The 13,061-nt window shown below is 43.4% G+C and overlaps 1 protein-coding gene across 2 annotated transcripts in view; it reads right to left on the bottom strand.

Annotated features, from left to right (window-relative positions):
• The window catches only part of LOC131813184 (transducin-like enhancer protein 1), an 87,266-nt gene that overhangs the window by 35,284 nt on the left and 38,921 nt on the right, over positions 1–13,061 (bottom strand). For both annotated transcript variants that reach the window (XM_059143458.1, XM_059143459.1), the window contains exons 7-8: positions 8,634–8,838; positions 7,892–7,908 (exon numbers count right to left, since the gene is read on the bottom strand). In XM_059143458.1, coding sequence (XP_058999441.1) covers positions 7,892–7,908; positions 8,634–8,838 — 222 coding nt within the window. The remainder of the gene's footprint in view (positions 1–7,891; positions 7,909–8,633; positions 8,839–13,061) is intronic.

Below are 13,061 nucleotides of genomic sequence, written 5' to 3'. Positions count from 1 at the left end.
AGATGCTTCCGTATGGACAAAAACCCGTCCTTATTCGCTGGTTCCAAGACTTTCACTTTTCTTTAGCAATTTAACAGTAATGGCTGTTCATGTAATGAAGATACTCTGGAAGGTAAACTCCAGAAAATATGAAAGAAAGCAGGTTTAATGGAATGTTCCCCTGTCAGTGTTACCAGAACACTCGTGACAGAACCCTCATGTTTCCTTCATCGACTCTGAGACCTCAAAGCAAGTCTTCTGCCAACCATGTCTAAACCCTGAAGCCACCAGCAGCAAATCTGAAAGGAAAACCTGCTCATGGAGACAGCAGAAGCTAGACAGGTTTCCCTAATGTGAAAATAATGCACATTATTCAAATGGATTTCTTTAGCTGCCATGCTGATTCCCCTTGGGAAGTTTCTCCTCCCTGCTGGAAAAGTGTTTGTGTCAGAGGTACAGACTGGAAACTCATGACACCTCATTTATCCTCAGTTACACTAAGGCAGTGGGAACCTAATTTGCTAGCACACTCTACACTAACAATTAACTTCTCGGTGAACATTAAAACAATTAGGTAGTGATGCACCCCGTCACATCTGTGCGCCTTCCCGATCTACACCTGGTACCAATTAAGCCATCACCCCGCGCTGTACTTTTTGCTGCAGTCCAACGGGTCATTTGGATTCTGTCTGACATTTCAACAAATGTGTTTTTAACCCCTAAAACTAACGGGATCCCCACTTGTCAATGGGGAAGAGGGTAAGAAGGTGAAGGTGTGGAAATGTGTCTACTTGGCAACTGCATCGCATCGGATCTCAGGAGCCCTGGCTGTGAGGTGGGTCTGAAAGGCACACGTCAGTTTTTCGTACAGTTTGAATGCAAAATATGAAAAAGAACCCATGTGTTCTCACACCTTGATCTGGGAACGCTGAGACACTCTCAGATGCAGACTGAGTGGTTCAGTCAGAACTCCCAGGAAGGAAGGTAGCCACGTAGAAGGCACACAGACCCAGTAAACAGGTGAGCTGGGGGACCCACTAGAGAAGGAGATAGATATCCCCGACATCACACACAAAGCCCCCAGTTAGCCCTTGCATACCAGATAAAGAAAAATAAAACACCCCCCCAACACACACACATTGAGAGCTCACAATAAATATAATTATTTCCAAAGAACTTTTAAATGCTCTCATGACAACTAATTTACCCCACTAGGACTGTGGTGACAGCAAAAATCAAATCTGTATTTCAAACTGCTTTAAAAGCAGTCTTCGTAGAGCAGCTTAGCTAGCTGTCACTGTCCCTCTTTATTCTCTAGTCCCTGAGGACAAACTTTCTAGTACAAGAAACCAGAAAGCCCTGGGTCAGGACTTGCCTGTGAGTTAACCTGGATATCTGATGGCACTCACCTCTGCCTCTCCTCGCCTAAAAGATGGAGACCCCGAGTTTTTTGCTTACTATGTTTCAGAGGAAATGATAAAAATGATCATGGGGCTAAAAGGAAAAGAACATTTTTAAAGCCTGCTCTAAATGGTGGGCGTTATGTTTTCTACTCACAGAGCATGAACTGAAATCTGAAAAGAGTTTCGGAGGGAGGTAATATATACTTCTATCTGCTTTCTGGTTTTTTAGTTAAGATGCCTGATGCCCCATCTTCATTGAAAGCACAGTGAGTTAAAACCTGAACATTTCTCTAGTTACACACAGGCCTCGATACCCTCCCGGTGAGTTATGGTGTCCACAGTAAACACACGCCTTCACCTGGTATAGGACAGACCACTCCCGACCATCTAGAAATCACTGCCCTTTCCTTTTTTCCAGGTTTCACCCTTCTCATGGCAATGATGCAGTGAGCAGTTTTCCCAGAGGAACTATTTTTTAAGCACATAGTTTTCAATTTTGCCAAAAAGGAAATCTGCTGAGACAACTGCTGAAAAAAACTTAAGTGTTTTCCACTGTGCCTAAATATTGAAATTTTAGGTGACTCATCTCAGTTTCATCCTTCACTTTCAGGCAATCCCTTGAAATAAGTCAGGAGATAAATTCATAAACAATTAGGCAGAAACATTTCCTCCTTTGATGAACTTGAGTATCATGAGCCCAACCAAGTTCAAGATGGGCTATGGACAGTCCCCTGCTCTCCATACTGAGAAACACTACCCAAATCTGCACAACTTCCTCACACATTTGAAAACAGGAGAAGAAACCACCAATAACTACACAGAGTGTGACCAGTAATGCATGTATGGCTGTCTTGCTACTCTGCAGGTAGAAACAATGGGGAGCCATTCCTAAAGGCTTGCTATTCATGGTCCCTGTTCATGGTCCTGTTCAGGGTCCCTAATACCCCTCACCCCGGGAGGCAGCCTCCATCACCAATTTATAGATGAGGTTAGGGGGAAGTTCAAAAGGATGGAAACACCTGGCCCATGCCAGAAGACCACTGAGATCTGTCTCTATTCAAAACCCGTATTCTCCTTATCACCCCATGCCCAAGGGTTACTGGGAGCTAATGTGATATTCAAAAAAGTAAAATTTCAGAAAAAGGCCAACATTAAGATATTCTCCAAAAAAATTTACGTCTTACGTTCTCCTTGCACTCTAAAGTGCTGAGTGTGATTTGAGAAAAAAAATCATGGGTGGTCCTCAGTAGGATCTAGTCCTACTAATTAACTAGTTAAGCAAAACAGCTGCAGAAGAAACACAAAATAAAGACACCACGTTATATTAAATAAAGTGATGGCTGTCATCACTATTTTAAAATACGTTCTATTCTACAAAGTCAGTTATGGGAGTGATAACCAAGTCCCTCAGAAAGGCATAATCTAAGTCTCTACCTCCATTAATTAGCTGTATGATTAGAAGTATCTAGCCACCTTGAGCTTGGTATCTTATTGGTAAGATGATGGTGTTGCACCATTATGACCTCTAAATACATTAACAGTGCTTATAGTTTTCAGGGCCAGGGACCCCTTTTGAGAATTTGATGAAGGTTATCATCTCTCTCCACAATTAGAGTAAAGAGCTCCAATCCAGAACGCTCTGTAGACAGTATTAGGGGGACTCAAGGACCTCCTGAAACCCACCGTGTACCCCGCCAAGTCCACATACCCTGTGCTCTGGAGTCCCTCCCAGACATATATCCCCATCATCTCCTCCCTCTTCCAAACAGTCCAAATAGTGGTCACACGTGTTAGGCATTCCACTGTTTTTCATTTAACAAGTATGTGGCTGTGACATTAAAAGACATCACTGCAAAATGGTAGCACATACAACTGACCTTTGAACTGGGTGCACCCCCCACCCCGACTCAGTCAAAAATCCATGCCTGGCTTTTGATTCCCCCAAAACTTAAGTACTAATAGCCTGCTGTTGACCGGGAAGCCTTACTGATATAACTGTTGGTTAATACGTATTTCGTATACGTATTCTATACTATATTCTTAAAGGTAAGCTAGAGAAGACAACCTTATATAAAAATTGTAAGGAAGAGAAAACACACTTATGGTGCCATCCTGGGTTTGTCAACAAAAATCCACATAAATGGACCCACTCAGTTCAAACCCATGTGGTGCAAGGGTCCACTCTACGTGCAGTGCCTTACACAGTGCTTGGCACATAGTATGTGCTCATTAAATAATTTCTTAAACGAATGAGTAGCAAAACACAAATTCTGTCATGTTTTTCATTGTATGGCTATACAATGCTTTGATAATTCTCGGATTCTAGGTCTTTCAAGCAGACTTACTGGAAGATTTCCTTCAGCCAAAACTGAACACAACTCATCTTCACATTAATTGAAACATCTGAAGTTTTTATTACTACATAAGAAATAAAGTCATTTTTGTTAGGTCATGTCATGTTTCTTTGCTCAACTGTAGCACTCTGACAGGCAGCCTTATGTTAAAAAAAAAAAAAAGAAAGAAAGAAACAAGTTTTGCAAGTAAATAAAAACCATAGTCAGATCTTAATTTAAAATCAACAGCCAAAGAGCAAAATAAAACCTCTTAAAAGTTTTTCCCTTTATCATTCATCCCTTTCAAAAAGAAGAAAGTTAAATGCCTGGGTGGCTCAGTTGGTTGAGCGGCTGCCTTTGGCTCAGGTCATGATCCCAGGGTCCTGGGATCCAGTCCCACATCAGACTCCTTGCTTGGCAGAGAGCCTGCTTCTCTCTCTCCCTCTGTATGCCTCTCTGCCTACTTGTGCTCTCTCTCTCTCTCAAATGAATAAATAAAGAAAAAAAGAAGAAAGTTAAAAAACAGTGTCCATATTTTCACTGTTCTTAGTACCTTCATTTTTTTCTTGGGTTTTACATTAAAACAGACTACAGTAAGGCACGTTTGTTTTCCTAACAAATAACCTTAAACTAGCAAACGTAACAATTCTGTCACTAAAAATAAACAAACACCAACTATCTACAAATCTGGTTTAGACTCGCAGATGAAAATCCATACATACTCACGTTCCCTCTGGGTCTAGAGAAGTCCCTGACTGCTGTACTTGATACATGTAATTATCATGTTTGTTCAATACAGAAAGAACGGCAGGAAAAAATCAGATCATATACTAGCGTGGAATGTTTCAGAACTCCTTGGTCTTACATATGACAGAGGTTCTCCATTCAGTCCAAGGACGTTTAAGGTTCCCAGAAACAGTTACAAATCTCCCTGGGGCCAGATCTTCTTCCTATACCTCAACCAAAACCATGTATTTCAACAGAGAGGGCGCAGAAGCTAATGAGAATATATCTATCCTCTCTTCAGTCACGCACCAAAGATACCTGCAAACAAGCAGAACAAAGCCACTCCTCTCACTCTAACTTTTTGTTTTGGAAAATAGCTTATTAAAAAAAAAAAATTCTTAATCCAGAAAAATTTCAAGGATATAATCCACACAGAGAAAAATTCTCTAGTGTCATCAATAATTTTAATTTAAGAGGTAAAGATCCTGAGACCATAAGGTTTGAAAACCACTGCCCTGTAGCAAACTGGCCTTAGCCCCTCACTGGTTTTTAAAAAAAAGCAAAAACAAAAACGAAGCCCTCCAAAACCAGCAGCAATACAGAGTCATCAGCTGACTTTTTCTGTCCCGTAAAATCTGACTTCATAATTCGAACCACTTTATTAAAAAGAGAAGTACCACAATATTTTAGTCACTAGCAGTACACATCATCTCATTACCCACTGCTTCTCATATTCAATTTTACACAAGTTTAAAGAGCTACTTCATTTTATGTAACCGCAGCAAAACCCCACTTATGTGGACAGTGAATAGTTTCATTCCCCTCTACAGACTGAATTAAATGCTTAGGTTATCAATTAGTGCAGTTTTCCCATTTTATATCATCATCACCTGGAGAGGTCTATAATAATTAGGCAAAAACACAGTATATATACTTATTCCGAAAATACCCATTCAAATTATCATTAAGACGTGTGAAAAATTTGATGTAAAAGAGACATGCAAATAGCACCTTAAGTAACCATTTGTGTTATGGTATTGTACGGACTGGCTTATGCCACATATCTGCCGTATTTTGACTTGAAAGTTCACTGGCCGTGAACTCAACTCGAGGACCTACAAGAACAATCGAAATCCAAGGATTGTTTTGCACTTCGGAGTGTACAAGTCCTCACCCTGTCTCCACCCCACCCCCACTTCCCCAAGTGAATTAAGTTCTTGCTTACATCTGTGAGCCAAAAATACAAACAGGTTATTTAATACACGCAGACGCACATGGAACTCTGGAACACGGCCCTTCTGGGTTCAGCAGGCACACCTCAACTCACGGCTCTGGCCACGGCAGCTCGGAGAAATACACACTACAGTCCCCCTTCCACCACCATCTAAAACTCCTGCTGAAACTTCCTACGATCTGAAATCTACACGTATTTTCGTCACCTCTCCTCCGTGCTTTGAGAAAGGGCTTGTAATACGTGGGGCCTACGTAGCCCTAGCAACCGCTACACTTCCTGTGTTGTTGTACGTCTCGCAAGCACTCAACCAACACACAGGGATTTAAGATGAAACTGTACCGAGAACAGAAAGTTAATTGAGAAATATAGGTCCGAACCTAGAATTGGTTTGATAAATTAAAACCTTCAGCAGACTACGGGACGGGAGCTTTCTCAACATCTTCTGCCGTCTCTGTTCTTCGGTCCAGGGTTAGGGTTCTTAATCTGACACTCCACGGAGTGAATGTGGCACAAAAGAGGACAATCTTCAGTGCCAGAGACAGCAACAAACGAAAAGGTCAGCTCCATCAAAGTCCGTTTACTTAGGTTTGTACTTTGGGAGTAGGGGATATTATTCCCTAGCTGGAGTTTTTTTTCTCCCCTTTCCCTCCCAAACATCTTCCAGAGAAAACTTTATGAGAATTTTAAAACTAGTGGGGTGCCTGGGTGGCTCAGTTGGTTAAGCAACTGCTTTCGGCTCAGGTCACGATCCTGGGGTCCCAGGATCAAGTCCCACATCAAGCTCCCTGCTTGGCAGGGAGTCTGCTTCTCCCTCTGACCTCTCCCCTCTCATGATCTCTCTCTCTCTCAAATAAATAAATAAAATCTTAAAAAAAAAATTTTTTTTTTAAAGAATTTTAAAACTAGCTACCACCCCATCTTTCCACCCTTATCCATTGTCCCCAATGCAACCTTATAAATGAAGTATATAACCAACTCTTCATTTGGGCTCAGGTCATGATCTCAGGGTCAGGAGATCGAGCCCAACTGGGCATGGAACCTGCTCTCCCTCTGCCCCTACCCCCCATCTCTCTCCCTCTTAATAAAACACAAAACAAAACAAAAAACCCCACAAAACAAAAATATAAGCACCAAGATCAGTCTCAAAGAGAATATTTAAAGTAGCCACTATTCCACACAGAAGAGGGAGAAAGAACTCTCTGCACACTAAAGAATCACCTATCTCCCCCACAACCCACCACCAAAGCTCCTGGAAAAAGGATCAGAATGATTTAAAAGTTCAGCATCCCAATTCTGCTACTATATTTAGATTTAACCCGGCAAAAAAAAATACTGCCAGGTTCAGAAGGAAAGGAAGAGGAGGAAAGGAGGCAGAAACTGTAGGTTATCCTCGCTGAAAAGGGGCCCATTTCTCACTCCATTTACTCCACAACATTTGAGAGATGCATTTTAGATTCGATCTCCCCACAGCTTACTGGCAGATACACGTACAGATTAAACGTGCAGTATGTAAAATGGGTAAGATTTAGGCTGGTAAAAAAAATGAACCTTTATAAGCCCAGAGCCTCCATCCACTGAGTTTCCTCGTTTCAAGAGCTTACTCAGACGCTCAGTTCTTTGGTCAAAAATAAATCTGAGTTCAAGTTCACCCTCCAAGGACAATTACGAAAGAAAACCTAGATATGGAAACCTAGCAACTAAGATGCATTTGCAGAGGATAATGAATGGTTTAGGTAGAAATAACACATTACTAACCAATTTCACATATGGATTGTGACCTCTTGCCTTTAAGACTGATTTAAGACAAAAACGAATACGAATACTCTTAAAATTACAGGCAAGATGGAGTGGGAATGCAATAATAAACATGTTTTTAAAGTGGGTATGGGGCACATACAGATCAAAGTCTATTTCCAAGTGAGTAATCCTAGCAGACAGCTTTGCCTCCAAATCATGTCCCTCTCATCTCAGTAAAGTTTTATTTAAAAAAAAAAAAGAAAAGAAAAGAAAGAAAGAAGAAAAAAGAAAAGACAAAGGTCAGGGGAGGAGGGGTGGAAAGTCTTATTTATAAAAAAAGGAAGAAAAGGAAAGAAAGAAACCAGGTCACTGAGAGAGGGAGCATATGTGTGTCTGTGGCCGTGTTTAAAGAAAGGCAGTTTGGGATGCGTTGCTGGAAGGGCGACGTGTTTATGGACAGCAGGCGTTCGAGTACTTACTGTGCCCGGTTCTCTGTCTGCTCCCGAGGTTACCAAGAAACGCACAGACATGCCCGTTCAGACACAGAGGCAAGAACAGAAATAAAAAAAAGGGGGGAATAATTAGAACACAAGCCCCAAACAGTTTTAAAAATGGCTTTTATTTATATAAGTCATTGCACATTCCTAATACAGTGATTTCCTGAAAATTACAGTATTTTGTAAACATAAGATTTACAGTTTAACCATACACAAAGCCTATTTTTTTTATTTCTTGACAGAATAAATTACTTTTCTTCAAAAAATTAGTCAAGTGCAATTTTGCCCAATATTTAATGCATACTAGAATTAAAGCCTATGAAACTAAGTAGTAACAGATGCAATTATCAAACCTTTCATTTGAACACATTCACTTTCAAATTTAACTTCTTATTTCGCCCCATTTAACAACATTACTTTCTTTGAAAATTACCCAATTAAGCAGTTAACAGTTTTCCATAATATGGTACAGGCCACTGGCATTAACCAGGCAGTTGCCAAGATGTCAAGATGCCTGTAATCTAAAGAGATCGAGAAATCTACAGATGCCCACGTCAAACCCTGGAAACTTCCAGGGAGGACTGTGTTTCAGTGGCCAAGCTTTGCGACAGACAGTTCCTCTTAGCTCTGTATGGGGTGGGGCTTTCCTTAGCGGTGCACACAACTTTGCAGCACTGTATGAGTATCAGGACCAAGTCCTAATCTGGCTTGCCCGGCCTCTCACCTCTGTGGTGCTCTGCATCGTGGTGCTTCTTGTCATCTTTTATTGCCAAGTGAGACTGCCCACTCAGAGCACTGGACAGCGCCAGGAGGCCAGCACTGCCCCCGAGGGGCGGGATTCCAGGAGGCTGAAGTCCCGAAGGGTGAGGCGTGAGGGGCACTGGGGGTCCGTGGCCGTGAGAAAGATGCTGAGCTTGCAACTGCTGCTGCTGTTGGTGGTGGTGAGAGAGGAAAAAGGGGGGAGGAGAAAGAGAGGAGAGGACAGGGAAGGGGGAGGGGTGAGAGATGAGGGAGGGAGGAGCGAGGGGAGGAGGAGGGAGTAGAAGAGGAAGGGGAGGAGGTGAGAGAGGAAGGAGCAGAGGGGGAGAATGGAGGTGGCAGCAACATCCAGGCGGAGAAGGACCCACAATGGAGGAAACACAACAGGAGGTACAACAAACACAGGAAGGGAACAGAAAGACAAAGGGAGGGAAGGGGAAAACATGTGATTAGCATTTTCATTTCATCAAAGGCGGTCATCTATACAGTTATCTTTCCTCATCTTCCCAAAATGCCATGGGGATCTATCTATGCTGCCTCCTCCTGGCACGGTTCCTGCCCGCAGAGCGTGGCTGTGGATCAGCAGCAAGCCAGGCTACGCGGCACATCCACCTCTAAGCACCAGGGATGCAATCCAGTTTGTCACCAAATGCAAGACTTCTCTTGATTTTCAGAAGGTTGAAGCGTGGTGGGGCACAGATGTGCACTCTAGAAAGCACTGACGCTACTCTCCACTATTCACAAGTTATGAGGTGACTTTGTTTCCCAAACATTCTCGTGCTAACTTACCACGACTTACGATGAAGCGTAAACAAAATACTACCTTAAATTAAGGGAAGGCTGAAGAAAGATCTAGCTTCTCTGAGGCATGCCCCCCCATCACAAGTACCCCCGTGTCCTTATTTCATTGAGCCCCTCAGAGCTAGGAGGAAGCACAGACATTCCCATTTCACAAAGGGAATCAAGGTGCAGGGCCTTGAGGAAACTCCCTCCAGGCAGAGAGGGGTGGGGTCGTATAGGAATGACCCTCATGGCTGCACTTGGGTCACTGTGCCACCACACCACCACACACAGAGGGAAGGCCTAGGGGCCATGCTGTGACAGCTAGAAGAAACCACAGCCTGAGGTTGTGTTTATTGCTTCCTTTCTCCAGAGCCTCACACCCCAAACTCACCCCTTCAATGACACAGAGGGAAACACTGAGACCCAGAGAGGCCACAGAATGGGACTCTCCCCACTGTGACTACGTCCCCACTCCCAAATGCCTTTGCCTCTATCCCTTAACCCAGTTCAGAAGTCAGAAATCTGTTCACACTAAAAAGTACCATTGCTCTCATACATTATATTGAAGAGACTGTTGTAAGTAAATGAAAAAGTATCTAAGATATGGCCCTGCGCCATAAATCTGGCCACATTTCAGCTGTCCAACATAAAATTCGTTTTTGATGAGATAGTAAAAACGATTAAAGCTCAATTTCTAAGGTGTAATGTTAGAAAATTCTTAAGATTCTGATTTGTGCTCACTTCCCTGGGACTCAATTACTCGGTTTATTTATTACCCCCTCGCGTGTACTGAATATATTAAATCTTCACGCCAGATCTTCAGTAATTTCTACCCAGACCGCTGATCTTTAATTGAATCCTAAACATGCTTCCCGCCCTCGAGAGTGAGAGAAAACAGCACCTTAAAGCCAGAAACTGGTGTCTACCCTCAGTTGACAGTAAATTTTTAACCATCTTCTAAAACATCTTTAGGACCCAACCTTCTCTTGAAATTCTCCTTCTTTCCAAAGGGGAGCACAGTGCTCATCAGAAGAAAAGTGGAAAGGGCGAGAAAGAGGTAAGAAAGAATTTATAAAGCCCTCATTCACCATTTGAGATCGTAATAATTTCTTTATGCACAAAATCACCTTCCTGTCATCCCAAAGACACTAATTCTTGCTCTGTCACCTTTTAAGAGCTTGGCAATAGCCAGACATAAAACTGGAGAAGCCGGCAGCAGCAGCATGGTCCACTAGGCATGCTCATTAGCACTTAATTAGGAAGTAGACACCTGCCATAAGAAATGTGCTCGGAGAAGGATGAGGAACAGGTCTGCCCTACCAGCAATTGCTATCATTACTTAGAGAATAAGCGCTACGTCCGGCTTCTGGGGGGGGGGGGGGGGAGAACGCAATGATGCATACACAAGCAGTGCCACGGGGTAATTAAGCATGGCACGGATTACAAGATGAGAGAAGCCAAGCAGAGGGGAAGGGATTTAACTACTGGGTGGGGGACACCACCCTTTCACCCCTCCCTGCACACCCCGCTCTACCGAAAATCCAAGAGAGTCACCAAAAGACTTCCAGAGGTGTGATTTTATGTCCCAGCAAAGGCATATTCAGGCAAATGTCTGGATACATGCGAAGGGAGGAGAGCTTTGCTCCCAAACCCAAGCTGGTTTGTAGAAAGATGAACTAGAGAGCGTTCTATGATACATTATCGAAAAGAAAAACTAGCTTATATAATAAAGGGGCTTTGCCACAGCTGCAAACTGGACCCATGTGATTAAGCCCCACAGTGAGGCTAAGAACTATCAACAGGGATGTCCAACAGCCTGAAGTGGCCCCGGGAACTCCCACCTCTACCCAGCTCTAGTTTTCCAGGACCCATGGAGCAAGTTCACTGTCCACTATTAGAGGCAACTGAGTTTTTCCATCCCTTGCTTGGCCATTTTGAAAGCTGCTGCTGCTTCTTTTTACTGTTATATTTTATTTTATTTTATTTTATTTACTTATTTATTTTTGAGAGAGAGAGAGAGAGAGAGAGAGAGAGAATGGGGTGGAGGGCAAACAGAGAGGGAGAGAGAATCTTAAGCAGGTTCCATACCCAATGGGGAGCCCTCCTCAGGATTCGATCTCACAATCCCGAGGTCATGACCTGGGCCCAAATCAAGAGTTAAACGTTCACCCAAATGAGCCACCCAGGCACCCCAAGCTGCTGCTGCTGCTATTTTTTTTTAAAGCAAAATCCTACCCAACTGGAAAGAGTACGAAGCGGTGAGAGGATGGATCGCAACTACTGAAGATGCTACAGACCCAAGAACTTGGATAATGCAGCCTCACATTCTATTTCTTATCCTGACATGCAGCGCGCCGAGATATTCTCCGTCCATTGCCTGGCCTCAGCTCAGAACACTCCCAAGGCAGGAAGGGTGGGCATCGTGGATCCCGTTTCACAGAGGAGAGGGTGGCTTGCCACAGGGAGCCATAACCAGAATGAGGACTGCAAACATTTTCTTCCCTAGAACAGCCTTTCTGCTGTGAACCCAGCAGCCCAGTCAAGTTCACAGGGAGTAAGACTGGGTGTTCCCAAGCACAGGGAAGGGAGAGTGCCATCTCCTTCTCCAACGAAGACCTCATAGGTCTTTCCCTTCTCAGGTTAAGGGGAAGCTCCTGAGGGTGTAGAATGCCACATGTGCTGAGACAATCTACCCTCCCCAGAGATAAATCCATCTTCACCATGCAGCCTTAATGGCAGTTAAGATGAAAATTTGTTCTTAGATTTATGCCTTGGGGCACCTGGGTGGTTCAGGGGGTTAAGCCTCTGCCTTCGGCTCAGGTCATGGTCTCAGGGTCCTGGGATCAAGGCCCAGATTGGGCTCTCTGCTCAGCAGGAAGCCTGCCGCCCCTACCCCCAGCCGCATGCCTCTCTCCCTACTTGTGATCTCTGTCAAATAAATAAAATCTTTAGGAAAAAAAAAAAAGGATTAATGCCTCGTGAGTCCCATCTCTCTAGTCCCCACTTCCCAATACCCCGTGTCACTCCATCGGGAAAAGGAGGATCTCTTTAGCTCTAGCTTTTGTCCAAGGAAGCATGTAAAGAAGAATCAAGCCAAAACAGGGAAAGCCTTGGCTACTCTCAGAAGAAGATGTTTAACAAATAAAAAGTAAGTGACTGCAACTGGGCAGCCCACCTGGCCCATGAGTGTTCAAAAGGACATCTCTCAACAAGGCTCACCTGAGACACCTGGGTGCCTGGGCCCTTCCCCAAAAGGGGGGAAAAGAAAAAAACATGAATGAGTGCTACTTTAAAAATGTATTTTAGAACAAAAGAGATACTGACATCTCTATACAGCCAGCAGAACCTCAAAAAAACCCGATGGCTCTACCAACTGAGAAATCTACACACATCAGTCCTCCACAGACCCAAACCTGCACAGACCAATGGGGAAACCGAGATGTTTCTCAACAGGACAGCAAGGGTGGGAAAATCCAACCTTCTACCTCCTCATCACCTTCCTTGATTAAGTAAACTTTTTTTTTTAATGAATGCTTGCAGATTTATATAGTACAGGACTCACACGCAAAACAGTTTGTAGAGCTATCAGAAAAGGCAATTTTGATGAGTA

Source organism: Mustela lutreola, chromosome 12, assembly GCF_030435805.1.
Source record: "Mustela lutreola isolate mMusLut2 chromosome 12, mMusLut2.pri, whole genome shotgun sequence".
NCBI classification, from domain to species: Eukaryota; Metazoa; Chordata; class Mammalia; order Carnivora; family Mustelidae; genus Mustela; species Mustela lutreola.
The sequence above is the reverse complement of the archived record's forward strand: the minus strand, read 5'-3'. Positions and strand labels throughout refer to the sequence as shown.